Genomic DNA, 15379 nt, shown 5'->3' with positions numbered 1-15379 from the left:
GAAATCTTTATTTGATTAAAGATTTGATAATCAATGTGTAAGATAACTTTACATGAGATACTAGTTCAGTTCATACATCATATGAACTGAATTGATTCGTGTTGTAAGAATTAATTAATGTGATTCTCCTCTGTTGTGTAATATAATTTTTCTAATTCTCTAGACAATTTCGCTTATCATTGTAGAAGTGAATAATAAATGGTTTTACATCTGTTTTCTCATGTAATATTTTGGAGTAGAAAAAAAAATGCTTTCAGAAAATACTGGGTCATGAAAAGCCAACAGGGGATCTACTACATGGTTACTTGATCTGCTAGAAATAACAACCAGATTTCCCTCTGATAATGTAGTCTGTTTCGCTGTATAGAGGGAAAAGATGGAATACTTTTTAGCATAAGCTTACTTGATCAGAGATGATCATTTAAAAAACAAGAAGATAAGAGAATTATTTATTCAGTTCCACTAAACATCCAAACTTTAGAATTTCATATTTTCACTTTTGATCTAGCATGAAAAGCCATCTATTTAGTACCATTTAGTTAGAAGAGGAGGGGTAGCTGAACAAATACCTCTTTATTGGCCCTTTCGATCTGGTATGAATGATGTAGTTAGGATACAAGTGTAGGAAGAAAATATGGGTCAGCAAATAGTCCTGGAGAAAGTTTTGGAAAACAGGCTTAGTGCAGAGGCATGTTTAGCAACATAATAAAGGTTAAGAAATGAGGAGAGGGTATGCATCAGATATGATATGGTAGAGCTAATGTTGAAGTTCAGCGATTCACATAATCCATCACTTTGTTTATCCTCACTGCTTGGCTTTTGGGTACTTCTGACTGAATCCACTCTTTTACAAAATTGTTGTCCGAGAATAAACCCACATATCAGTTTTTTCTTTTTCCTGCACCCAGTACTTGTCTTGGGACCCCTATAAAGTGCATGGGCACTGTTCTCCCTCTTTGAGGTCATCTAAAAGGGGAAGCAGAAACTGGTAGTGGAAGGGACTGAAAGAAGGGTTGTCTTTGGATGTGCTAGAAGCAACAGCCAAATTGCCCTTAAACCCACTCACTTTGACCTCTGAAAATATTGACTTTTTATTACTGAAAATGCTCTTCCTATGGTTTTGAAGTGCAAAAAGAATTGGCCAAAATAGGTCTGGAGTGAGATGATGAGGGAGTGGGGGTTTAAAAAAAAAGAGTTTTCAAAACTTTTTTTCATACAGAGATACCCCCTTCCCTCATCATTTTGAAGGCTGTGATTTAAAAAAATGGGGAAAATCCCTGAAAAAATTTTCCCCACAAATTTCTTTATAATTGTAATCTATGCTGTTTCAAAAGCATTTGTATAAATTTTCATTAAAAGATACCCATTTTCCTGAAAGTTATGACGGCAAAAGTCAGATTGTGTGAATTTTCCGAAACTCATCTCTTCATCCCCTCGTAAAAATTCTTTCCCATAAATCCCTATGTACTCTGAAGCCACAATATCTAAGCGGTATTCATAGAAATTTTGTTAAAAAATATCCATTTTTCTGGATGTTATTAGGCAACAAAGTCGGGGGCATATATATCTGTAGTAATGCCCTTTTATTTATACAATTTTTTTTATTTCATGTCTATTTCATTTGTTGTTTGCAATGTTCTTTCTCTTTCTCTCTCTCTCACACACACATACACACACACACACTGCAAAGCTTACAGATAGGCTACTGAATTGAAATCTCTATGTTGCTTTGAGGGGAAGCTAAAACTTAACAAACTGCTCCTCCCTCCATTCTTGGACTACTGTGATAAAATAATGAAAGCAATATTTACTAAGCAAGTGAGCACTATTATACAAAGAAATAATTAGATATAAAATGTCAAAAATTATTAGAATTTGGAATCAAATGTGAAAATATTATCAAGTGGCTAGCAGAAGACCGTCCGGAGGGCATTCTTTATACTAGTCTCTATAATACCTTAATATGGCTATCCTATTCTAATATTCATTTTTTTTTTTTCACCCCTTTTTATTTATTCCAGTCCCCACTGGTCCACCAACTATTATCAAAGCTCGTAGTCTGTCACCAACTGTTACACGTGTGAGCTGGGAGCCACCATTAAAGAATCAAACGAATGGAGAATTATCTGGATATCAGCTGATCTATGGAATCACTGGTGAAGATACAGTGCAGCCAGTAGTTGTGAAAGATCCAAGTGAAACTGTAAGTAGATGCTTTAACTCCTTTCATCTGATGTTTTCATTAATGAACAGATGGAGATAAGTAATTTTTGGCTATTGGTTTTATTGGGTAACACAGCTTGTTACCCAATAACCCGTTCTGAACCCAATTGTAACCCGTTCTGAAGTGAGCAGTGATCTCTCACAGCATAGTAAGGCTTGTAAAACATAACACATGCGTGTGCGCACACACACACACACATTTTATATTTGCTTTTTTGTTTTCCATGGCAGCGTGGATTGGACAAATACATATTGGAGCATTGCTTTCCTGCTGCTAGCCCTTATCAGTTTTTCTTTTTTTCTTTCAAGTAAATGTATATTTTATTGTTTACTTAGAAAGTGCTGAGCTACAGCATGATTTGTTTTGTCAGGAATGTCAACAAATATCACCCCCCCCCCCCTCAATCCCCCTTGAATTTCCCCCTTCTCTCCCCCTCACACAAATACACTGCAGTTAGCTAGATAGATACACACATGTGACAAGCTCCTGATTCCTTCCACTCACAAAGCGTTGAATTGTTCAAGGTTACATTAGAAAAACACTTGCCTACAGTGCTATACATTGAGATGGAACTCCAGACAACATGGTAACCAAGCAAAAGTCCTTATCTACACAGCCATGCCTGCTTCTCTAAACTTAGATCTACACATGTTAATTTTATATTATACAGCATTGAGTGCTTCGACTTTATTTCTAATCACCATCTTGTCTGAGATATGTTTAGCCCAATTGATAAGAAACTTCTCTCTGCCTCTGCTATTAAACCATCCCTAAACTACTTGGATTAAAATTTACGTTTAAATTAAAATGTGACTGTATAATTACACTAGATAAAAAGTTTTTAATTTATCTAAGACTGTGTTCTAAACACTAACTTATTTACTAAAAAGAAAAAAAAAAACAATACTAAATTTATTACTGCAAACAACACCAACAACTTAAATACGAAAAAACAGTTTACTTCCCAGTGAACATCATTAACTCCATCTTGATATAAGTCAATGAAGATGCTTCTACTTGGTAATTTCACTTGCTGAAAATAACTGCCATGTCTCTCTTAAACCCCACGACACCATTTAAAAAGAACAGAAATGACACATTAGATAATATAGTCCTTTTTTTCCTTGGACTGTTTGGTTGATGAATAAAACCTGGTGGCTCCTTGACAGGTTCTACATATTTAATATGGAATTTTTGTGGAAAAATACAAAAACAGTTTTTATTTGCCTTTTTAATATTTTTTTTTTTTACAAAACATTAATTTGTTGGTTACATGCAGATGAGTTTGCCACACCTACCTAGACACTCAGAATGCAATGAATAAGAACAATCGCCACAAAGGCATCTCATCTAATGCTCTAATAATTCTGGCAATCTATCATTTTGGACTGGAACTTTATTTTATTGACCCTCGGGAAATGAAAGACATATCTTGCTTTCTGTGAGATTTGAACTCAGAATTCAGAGCTGGAACAAATCCCACCAAGCATTTTATCCAGTGTTCATTAATGATTGCATTCACTCGCAACCTGAATGCAATCTTTGCATATCTTAGAAAGATGGGATGGTCATTGATGGAATGCTTTTGACCATGGGTCCAGTTGATCAGAGTTGACTTGGAGGCTGACCATCGTCACCACCTACAAATATCTATAAATAAAAGAAATGTTACAGTTACTTCACTAAACTCTTCCACATTCTTCATTATGTAATAAATGGATTAAAGTTCTAGACAAATCTATTCTTGAGAGAAAAATAGCAACAAGTGGTTGTTACTGTCAACAGAATTATTACTTTCATTGTTTGTGAAGTGATCTTACTCATCTTTAATACAATCATGCTTTTTCTCTTTTCAGAGTATTGAACTGCAAGCGCTGCGTCCGTACACAAACTATACTGTGTTGGTGAAAGCTTTCAATTCTGAGGGCGATGGACCTGATGGTGTGTTGTTCTTTCAAACAATGGAAGGCTGTAAGTTTTTTGACAATTCCTATATATCTACTTACACTCTAGTTATCTCAGATGTAGCTAAGTATCTAAGTGATGGTGGGTTGGAGAGCAACATTGGAATGGTTAGTGTAATATACATACAACTGTTTATAAATGCATCTTCCAAACATTTTTACTCTTGGGGATGAGAGGAAGCTTTATAATGCATTCCCTGTCTCAGAAAATCCCTACATAAAAATTATTATATCTTTCATCATCATCATCATCATCATCATTATCATCGTTTAACATCCGCATTCCATGCTAGCATGGGTTGGACGATTTGACTAAGGACTGGTGAAACCAGATGGCTACACCAGGTTCCAATCTGCTTTGGCAGAGTTTCTACAGCTGGATGCCCTTCCTAACGCCAACCACTCTGAGAGTGTAGTGGGTGCTTTTACATGCCACCGGCACGAAGGTCAGTCAGGCGGTACTGGCAACGGCCACACTCAAAATGGTGTGTTTTACGTGCCACCCGCACAGGAGCCAGTTCGGCGGCACTGGCAACGATCTCGCTCAAATGTCTTTACACGTGCCAGGAAGGCAATGCTGGGCACAGGTGCCATTGACAGTTTCGCTTTCGCTTACCCCAATAGGTCTTCGCAAGCCAAGTTTCATTATCATTTTATTTCTCTCTCATAAAATTAAATTTCATAAAGTAAATAAAGCATCAAACTGTGTTTAAAGAGTTTGGTAAAGCTAAATCCATCAAGCATCACATCGGAGGTTGAAGAAATTCCATCTTAATCAAGACGCTGTCTGATCAAATTCCCCAACAATTTCTTTTTAAGAGGTAATTTTTACTGTAGGGTTACTTTACTACCTACAGATAGCAGGATTTCACTACTTTAGGAATATAATGTGTGCACAATAAAATCATGAAAATTGAATAAAATAAATGCTACTGAAAATGGCATTTGCATATAATTAGCCTATTTTATCAGTATTTCTTAGAACCGTAAGGTTCCAGAGAATCCTAGTTGGGGAACACTAGTTCAGAGAGTAAGTAAAAAAATTGATGTACTAATAAGTAAGTAAAAAATTGATGTACTATTAACATTTGATCTATTGTAGCTGTTCTTGTTGGATTTAAATATAGGTAAAAGAGATGCCTAGATAGAAGTAACAACAGAGATATTAAATTGCTGAACTAGGTCATGAAAGTTATAGAGAGTTATAGCCCAATTAATTAGGAATAGAATCAGGTTAGGTGAGATGCAGCTTTGTTTTGTGCCAGGAGGAAGTAGAACTGTTACTATCTTCTAAGTAAAACAACTGCAGGAGAAATATGCAGTTAAAAATAAGCCATTGTACTTAGCATTCATTGATCCGGAGGTATCTTTGACAGAGGTCCTTACTCTGTGATCATAGATATTAATGGTCTCTGAGGAAGCTAGAAATAGACGAATGGCTTGTGAAAGCCATACAAGCCATGTACAAGATAAGAACTAACCATGAGTTGACAAATTTAGACCAGGGCTCAGTTGTCAGTTCCTTTCTATTTTTGATATCCCTCTAGGCCATAAAATTGGTTACCTTTGGGAACTATTATATGATGATGACCTTGTTCACATAGCAAAATCTGTAACAAAATTAGAAAAGTATCACCGGAAGGTTAACAGAAAAAGTACTGTTTGTACACTAAAGATACATGGGAAATATATTTTCTCAAATGTCTTGGAGTCCCTCCTTCCCTCAAGTGGTAGTTTCTGTTGCCTAGGTGACGTAATTAGCAGTGGAAAGGGATGTTATGAAAGTATAGTTGGTAGAATAAGAGGATGGAAAAAGTCCAGAGAGCTATTATATCTGTTGGCTACAAACTCTCTGTCTGTCTGTCCGTCTCTCTCTCTGAGTGAAAGGCAGATTGTATGATGCTTGTGCATTAACAACAATACTACATGCTTGTGAATCATGAACCTTGAATGCTGAAAACGTGAAAACTAGAGAGGAATGAAACTAGCATGTTACATTGGATGTGCAATGTCAGTATGCTTGTACAACAAAGTGCAAGTACGTTGAGAGGAAAATCAGGCATAAGAGAAATCCAGTGTAGCATGCAAGAAAGAAAATTGCACTGCTTTGATTATGTGACGCATATGGACCAGAATAGCTCTATACAAACATGCCAGTCACTTAAAGTGGATGCGACTTGTGAGAGAAGGAGACCCAGGAAGACATAGGACAAAGTAGTAGGAGCTGATCTCAAGGTGTTGAGCTTCATGGAGAAGGTGACAAAAGACTAAAATGATCAGTAATTCACTGTACTCAAGAAGGCCAATCTATCACTGTGAAAATGAGGTCCTAAAAGCATCTTGTTTATGCCTATACATACTGGGCCCTTTGTTGCACACAATGTCCCCCTCGAGCATTTCACACATCTCATCCCCCTGACACCTGCCCCTATCACTCCTTTGTCTATGGTACTATTTAGCTGCTGTAGTCACTTAAGAGGAGAATCAATACATTTCAGCCCACCCTTTTGTGCTACTAATTACTCCCTTCTCCCTCTGGTAATACTTCCTATTAACATCCACCCCTCAATTTCATTATCATCCTTTCCCTTACTATTTTCCACTGAGCACCCTTTTCTCTGCCTTCAGTTGTCTCTCTCTCTCTGTCTCCTCTGGGCTACACCTCATCTTTTTTTACCTGCTATGATTCTCAGTGCTCTCTCATATTCGCCATCAATGCTATCCTGTTGTCACTCCCTTTATACACTTCACTCCCCATTACTCATATACCTTGCAGAACATTCTCCTACTTTCTGATCCCTCTTTCCTGACCCACTCCTATCTCTCCCACCTTGCCCTCCATAAGTATATTCTCCATAATCATTTCTAGAGTGTGACATGTAGATAATTGAATGTGCAATGTCAGTATGCTTGTACAACAAAGTGCACACACGTTGAGAGGAAAATCAGGCATAAGAGAAATCCAATGTAGCATTTCTAACAAAGACACATGGTCTTGAATTTCTCTTGGGGTTTAGTCAATTGCATTTGATAGTACGAAGTTCATCAGGCACCACATAGAAGGTTGAAGAAATTTCATCTTAACCAAGACCTTGTCTGATCAAATTCTACAATTTCTTAAACTTATTTACCCCAGTACTTGACTGGTACTTTTTTATATTTTGACACTGGAATAATGAAAGGCTAAATTGACGTTGGTGAGAGTTGGTGTTGTCACTTGTAGATAATGAAAGTACAAGTGACCTGTTGAAGGATTAATCTCATAAGCAAAGGGTCATACAGTGAACTTTAACATAGTACTAGTGTGAATGATAAAATATATACAAAGCATTCAAAAGCACTGATATTACACATTGTTTGCTGAAATATTTAGGATGTTTGTTCTGGTGTGTGTATATGTGTGTGTAGTAGTGAAGATTCTATTATTAGAAAGAAAATGTTGAAGCTAAATGATGATATATTGGTTGCCATACAATGCATTGTTATAATATTGTCTTTCTACATGTGAGATCTAACATGTTTTCTATTTCATTTCATTCTAGTGCCTAACAAGCCACGGATCACACACTGTACTCATGTCCACTCTAGTTCTCTACGTGTAAACTGGGAAGCTCCTACTGAACTCAATGGACGGCTACTTGGTTACCAATTAGTATGGCAATATAATGGGGAGAACTTCACTAAAAACATCACTACTAGCTTACAAGATCCCATGTCAGCACTTGTGACAGGATTGAGTAAGTGTTCTAATCATGTTATTATTTTACACCATTTTTTCTCCCATATGCATTATGCCCCTCCTCTCTTCTCTCTCTCTCTCTCTCTCTCTCTCCCCTACCAAAACATGTCAACCCCCCCATCCCTGTCAACTGTGTCATTGTTATTACTCTGCTACATGCATCCTTCTAAAGCTCCTCAACTTGTGCACCTCCTCCCCTCAATCTTTCTCAATCTTTACCCAACTCTCTTCCAGTTCCCCTATCCTTTCCCCATTGGCACTCTTGCAGCCTCCCCTCGCAACTACTCACCTTGTACCTTAAGGTACCACCTAGATACTTCATCACCGCTGTTTATCTCTCTGTCTCCTAAATGTGAGTAGCCTCTACCACAGGAACCTGCTCTACTCCAACCTCTTCTCTCATACCTAAGGTATGAGAAAAGGTTTTGTAGTCTTGTGAAATGAAGGACAACCTCAACAGTGCCAGTGTCACCAAAGCAGCACCCAGTACACACTGTAAGCAGTTGGCATTAGAAAGGGCATCCAGCTGTAGAAATTATGCCAAAGCAGACATAAGAGTATGATGTAGTCTTTGGGTCCATTGGATCCATGTCAAACCATCCAGTTCATGCCAGCATGGATCATCATCATTTAATGTCCACTTTCTGTGCTGGTATGGGTTAAATAGCTTGAATGGAACTGGTAAACCAGAAAGCTGCACCAAGTTCCAGTCTGAATCCTCTTCCTAATACCAACCACTCCAACCATGTAGTGGGTGTCACTGGCATGGAAGGTGTTATGTGTCACCAGCACCAGCCACAACTATGATTTCACTTGGCTTGGTGAGTCTTCTCATGCACAGCAAATTGCCAAACTCATGATCACTCGTGATCACTCGTGATCACTCGTGATCACTCCCGTTAGACCTCGCATTCAAAAATCATGCTTCACCACCTTGTCCCATGTCTTCCTGGGTCTACTTCTTCCACAGGTTCCTCTACAATTAGAGATCGGCACTTCTTTACACAGCTGTCCTCATCCGTATGCATCACTTGACCATACCAGTACAGATGCCTGTCTTGCACACAACATCTGATGCCTCTTATGTCCAATTTTCCTCTCAAGACGCTTACACTCAATCATACATGCACACTGACATTGCACATCCAATAGAGCATACTAGATTCATTTCTTTTAAGCCTTTGCATGTTCTCTGCCATCATAGCCCATGTTTCACTGCCATGTAGCATGGCTATTTTCACACAGGCATCATACAATTTGCCTTTCACTCTGAGGGTGAGGCCCTTTGTTGCCATCAAAGGTAGAAGCTCTCCGAACTTTGCCCAGCCTGTTCTTACTCTAGCAGCTATGCTCTCAGAGCATCACCCTCCACTGCTGACTTGGTCACCTAGATAACGAATGCTATCAACTACTTTTAGGTATCCCTGCTGGCATTTGATAGTTTATTTTCTGTATATGTCTAGTGTTTACTATACTTGTGCATCTGCCACACACAAAGACTATCAAATAATGATACCTTTTTCTGTCCGTCAGTACTACTCCCCCCACTATCCTGAGGGCTCTTGTCCTGCCAGTCACTTGGTGACCTCACTGCTACTGGTGCCATGCAAAACGCATCCAGTACTCTCTCTAAAGTAGCAGGCGTTAGGAAGGGGGTCCAGCTATAGTAACCATGTCAAAGCAAACTGCAAAGCCTGATACAGTCTTCTGACTTGCCAGTTCTTGATGAACTGTTCCAGCATGGAAATGGACATTAAATGATAATGATTATATATGTGTGTGTATATGTGCACACACACATACACATACCTTTTATTAATATTGCCAAGCAGTATATCACTGGTTATGGCATTGTCAAGTAGACTAGTTAGTGAAAACCCATAAGTAACTTTCTGATCAGTTATATACTCAACGATATTTAAATATAATTGCTCTCTTTATCTTTTAGACTTTTAGAGTATGCTTCTATTTTTCTGACTTATGGACAACTATCTAATAATATACATCCATGTATGTGTGTGCGTGTATACACACACACACACACACACACACACACACACACACACACACACACACACTGTTTTGGGTAAAAGCCTCAAAATGCACTCTTAAAAACTCCCTGAAGAAACACCCACATTGTAATGGCAATCAAAGGCTTCAGATTCATAGAAATTAAGATATCAAGAATAATTTTAAATAATATTCTATAATTATGGAAAGTTCCTAAAATGAGAGATGAAAATGGGAGATGCAGAAACATAATGTGATGCATTAATAAAGCCTTTGGATTTCCATCTGCAAGTTATTATTATTATTATAATATATATATATATATTCCATTCAATAACATGGTGTTTCCTCCTTGGCAACAAATTTCCCTCTTACAACTGTAAACATTCAATAGTTTAAACAGCAGAGCTGTAAAATAAATAAACATGTGAACTCGCTCCCTATTGTAATCCCACGTTACAAAAGAAGGAAAATGATTGGTCACTGACTCGTTTTGCTCTCAGACAAACAAATATTTTCAAAAGCAAAGAATAGACAAATAGACGTCAAACAGAGTTCCCTCCCTTTATCTTATCTTCCAACAAATTGTGACCTTTAACAGTTCCAGCTGACACTTAATCCCTGTAATCTCTCGTTTGACTTAATCTCTCCACATACGAATATCCATTAACCCACCCACACCTGCCAGTGTGAAACATGGATATGAAATGATGATAATATACGTTTACACACAGATATTCACATACAAATATACACATCTATATGATGGATTATACACACACACACACACACATGTTACATATATATATATATATATATATATATAAATATATACATATACAAACAGGTGTGTGTATATATATGAGTGACTGTGTGGTAAGTAGCTTGCTCACCAACCACATGGTTCCAGGTTCAGTCCCACTGCGTGGCACCTTGGGCAAATGTCTTCTACTATAGCCTCAGGCCGACCAAAGCCTTGTGAGTGGATTTGGTAGACAGAAACTGAAAGAAGCCCGTCGTATATATGTATATATATATATATATATATACGTATGTGTGTTTGTGTGTCTGTGTTTGTCCTCCCAACTTCGCTTGACAACCGATGGTGGTGTGTTTACGTCCCCGTAACTTAGTGGTTTGGCAAAAAGAGCCCGATAGAATAAGTACTAGGCTTACAAAGAATAAGTCCTGGGATCGATTTGCTCGACTAAAGGCGGTGCCCCAGCATGGCCACAGTCAAATGACTGAAACAAGTAAAAGAGTATATACACACACACACTGATGTTAAGGCTAGTAATAATGATAATAATTTGAAATTTTTGCACAAGGCCAGCAATTTTAGGATAAGATATTATGTTGATTACATCAACCCCCCCACTACTCAACTAGTACTTATTTTCTTGAGCCCCAAAACAATGAAAGGTAAAGTCAGCCACAGAAGTTTTTGAACTCAGAAGAAATGCCATTAAGTAGTAATAATTATAATTAATAATAATAATAATGTCAATCATCTTGATGATGATTACATTGTTTGATAGTAATTTAAACCATTATAATACAATATTTGAAAATTGAGAATTTGGTTTGCAGGTGCAAGGCGTGGTTGTGTGGTAAGAAGCTTGCTTTCCAACCACATAGTTCTGGGTTCAATCCCACTATATGGTACCATGAGCAAGTGTCTTCTACTATAGTCTTGGGCCAACCAACGCCTTGTAAGTGGATTTGGTAGCGGGAAAATGAAAGAAGCCTGTCATATATATATATATATATATATATATGTGTGTGTGTGTGTGTGCCAACTGGCTCCTATGCCAGTGACATGTAAAATGCACCATCTGAACATGGCTGATGCCAGTGCCACTTGGCTGGCTCCTGTGCCAGTAGCACGTAAAAAGCACCCATTACACTCTCAGAATAGTTGGTGTTAAGAAGGGCATCCTGCTGTAGAAGCCTTGCCAGATCAGATTGGAGCCTGGTGCAGCCTCTGGGCTTGCCAGTCCCCAGTCAAACTGTGCAACCTATGCCAGCATGGAAAACGGACGTTAAACAATGATGATGATGATGACAATATATATATGTATATGCATATATTTATATATATGTATCTATCTATCTATCTATATATATATATATATATATATATATAAAATATATTTACATTATTTACATTATTTACATTTGACGGATATTCGTCCTCATCTTGTTTGTTGTTAACACAACGTTTCGGCTGATATACCCTCCAGCCTTCGTCAGGTGTCTTGGGGAAATTTCGAACCTGGGTTCTCATTCCTATCGATGTTACTATTATTATTATTATTATTATTATATTATTATTATTATTATTATTATTATTATTATTACTATTACTATTAATAGTAATAGTAATAATAATAATAATAATAATAATAATAATAGTAACATCGATAGGAATGAGAACCCAGGTTCGAAATTTCCCCAAGACACCTGACGAAGGCTGGAGAGTATATCAGCCGAAACGTTGTGTTAACAACAAACAAGATGAGGACGAATATCCGTCAAATGTAAATAATGTAAATAATTCCTCATCTCTTAAATATAGAACTGTATATAAAATATATATATAAAATAATCTTATGGTTTGCAATACTAACTTCAGGAAACCTGCCAGTCGCCTAGTCACCTACCATTCTGGCAGATACACTAGTCAAATTAGCTACATCATCGCCAGAAAAAGGGAAAGATGGCTGCTTATAAATGCCAAAACCTTCCCAGGTGAAAAATGTACCCCACAACATAGATTAGTAGTTAGTGACTTCAGGATCAGGGCTAAATGGATGCCCAGAAGACGACCAGCATGGAGGAGAAGGGTCTGGTAGCTTAGACAGAGATTTAGAGACATATTACTTGAAGCCATTGACAAAATAGGAGATATAGCATCACATGAAGTCCCCTCTTGACCCAAGGTAATGTGGTGGAGGTACAATGTTGTTGACAGGGCTGTTAGAGAACAGCATTTTTTTTTTTTTTTTTTGCTTTATACCTTCCAGAATCAATAAAATGAGGTACCAGTGACATACTGAGATCAATTTAATCAACTGATCCCTTCCCCTCAAAATTCTGGTTTTGTGCTTAATTTAGAAATTATTTCAAAATGAAAACCAAGAATGGATAAAAGAAAATCATTTTCTAATATTCATTATACATTAAAAAAAAATCTAAAACTGGAAAATTAGTAAAAATGTTTCATTTGGCCCTTTCTGTAAATTTATTTTCTAATGTTTTGTCTATTTTCATTTGTCCAGAGCCTTATACAGAATATGTTACACGAGTTGCTGCCATCACAGGAGGAGGGCGGGGCAATTTCAGCAATGAGTATCCAGCCTTAACTGATGTTTCAGGTATACCAAATTCTTTCATTGTTAACATTCTTTGTTGGTTTGTGAATTAATGATTCTATGTATGACTGTGTGAAAAATTACATGGATTTACAAATGATCACATACAAAAAACAAACATGTGCAAGCACACAAATATCTTAAGAACAGAAATGGATAACTTAGAATGAACTTGTAGCTTCAAACAAATGAACAAATTCTACTGCATGCATATACATATATATGATGAATTCTCTCTGAAATGCGTATTCAGTAAAATAAAGCAGTAATCATGTTCTATGAGTATTGAATGTATCTCTTGAGGCCTGTTGGTGCCTTGCAAGCCTCTCAGCAAAGGAAACAAGTTGAGGACTCAGCTTTTTTTTGAGTGTTTGTGGATCATTAACTACATGTATTCTTAAGTGAATGGCAAGGCCTGCTTTACTTCATGTCACAAAACCACAATGACAGGTAAGGATTTCATTTAGAGGAGCAGTGTTTTGCCAGTGTGCCTTCATGCTTACACGAAGTTGGTCCCAATGTTAGTTGACTTTGCTCAAATCTTTGAACTGAGGAGAAGCAGGACTGGCACCTGATCCTGCATTCTGATACTTCGTTTTCCCAGGAATAAAAGGAAATGTTTCATTGCTTCAGATTGTCTTTTAGTTTGTCTTTGATGTGCAAGAGTACCCTTCCAACTGACCTTCCTGTTGGGAATTGGCCAAAGAGAAGCTGCTTTGGAATTCTGATATCACTTATGATCACATAGTTAAATAATTTGCTATGCAATAAAATGCTTCCTGTCTTGATGTCACTGCACACCAGCTTGGGCTCAACTGGAAGATCCATGGCTCACTTATTGCAGTCACAACACTTCATTAACCAAGAGGAAGTGGAAGCTTCAGTGAAGGAGTTCTTCACCTCAAAGTACAAGAACTGGCAGAAACGTGGCTTCAGATGGTACAACACGATGGCTTCTAGTTTGAATGCTGGGTTGCTTTTGTTGTAACTTGATGCATAAAGCAAATAAGTGACCAAAATATTACAAAACTTTTGATTCAACACAACGTGTAGAAATGCCTTTGTATATCAATCGTATTATTTATGTGAAGCATCTAATATAATAATGAGTTTTTATATTTTTGTCTGTGTGTGTATGTGTGTATATATATACAAAGGTTATGAAGGGTATTGGAGTCAACTAAACCCTAAAGACACAGGTAATACCGAGTAAGTGCTGTATACTGTATATATATATATATATATATATATATATATATTTGTCCAAAATCATGCAGTAGGAGGGAGTGAGAGAAAGTACTAACAATGAGACTGGGGAGTAATAAAGAGAGCATTGTGTCCACACATCAGTGAGGAGGTGAAATGAGAGTAATAGCTGTGATACGAATGCAGTTTGGGAGTGTGTTTATATATATTTTTGTGATCATGTATTTACATATATACATATTTATATGTGTGTGTGTATACATACATATGTATATATCTATATATATATATATATATATATTTACATATATATATATATATATATATATATATATATATATATATATATATATATATATATATATATATATTTATAATATCAAGCCAGGTGGATTCGTTGTTTTTTCTCTTTACCTACGTAAATTAAGAGTATTGCTGTCGGGGAGATATCTTGTGGTAGAGGAATAGTATTTAACTGCTATTTCTAAATTTCGTTATGTGGTGAAGCAGTTTGCTGAACCTTAATTATAATTAGAGAATTTTTGTAAATATATATTGTAATGAAGGAAATATAACAAATTTAACAATCAAATATGTATTCTTTATTTCAACATAAGATCTTGGGAAAGGTTTTTCTTGAAATAAACATTAACAGCATTATCATTAGAAAGAAAAGTTAAAAACAACTGTTGATACTGTCATGTCTTGCACATCCTACTACATTATATATGCCTGCAGAGGCAAACACTCAGAAGAATCATTTCATGGGTGAAATGTTTTGTGGCTATTTTACGCAGATCATTTGCTCTGATATTTAAGTTCCAATATGTGTGTATATATTTATGGTATATAGTGTTTGTTA

At 36.7% G+C, this 15379-nt stretch overlaps 1 protein-coding gene across 3 annotated transcripts in view; it reads left to right on the top strand.

Moving 5' to 3' along the window:
• LOC106881686 (putative receptor-type tyrosine-protein phosphatase mosPTP-1) overlaps window positions 1–15379 on the top strand; it is a 305456-nt gene that overhangs the window by 224589 nt on the left and 65488 nt on the right. For all 3 annotated transcript variants that reach the window (XM_089352243.1, XM_089352242.1, XM_089352241.1), the window contains exons 6-9: window positions 2022–2203; window positions 4081–4195; window positions 7731–7925; window positions 13219–13314. In XM_089352243.1, coding sequence (XP_089208369.1) covers window positions 2022–2203; window positions 4081–4195; window positions 7731–7925; window positions 13219–13314 — 588 coding nt within the window. The remainder of the gene's footprint in view (window positions 1–2021; window positions 2204–4080; window positions 4196–7730; window positions 7926–13218; window positions 13315–15379) is intronic.

This window comes from Octopus bimaculoides, chromosome 5 (genome assembly GCF_046866305.1).
Source record: "Octopus bimaculoides isolate indiv1 chromosome 5, ASM4686630v1, whole genome shotgun sequence".
NCBI classification, from domain to species: domain Eukaryota; kingdom Metazoa; phylum Mollusca; class Cephalopoda; order Octopoda; family Octopodidae; genus Octopus; species Octopus bimaculoides.
This window is presented reverse-complemented; position numbering and strand designations above follow the sequence as displayed.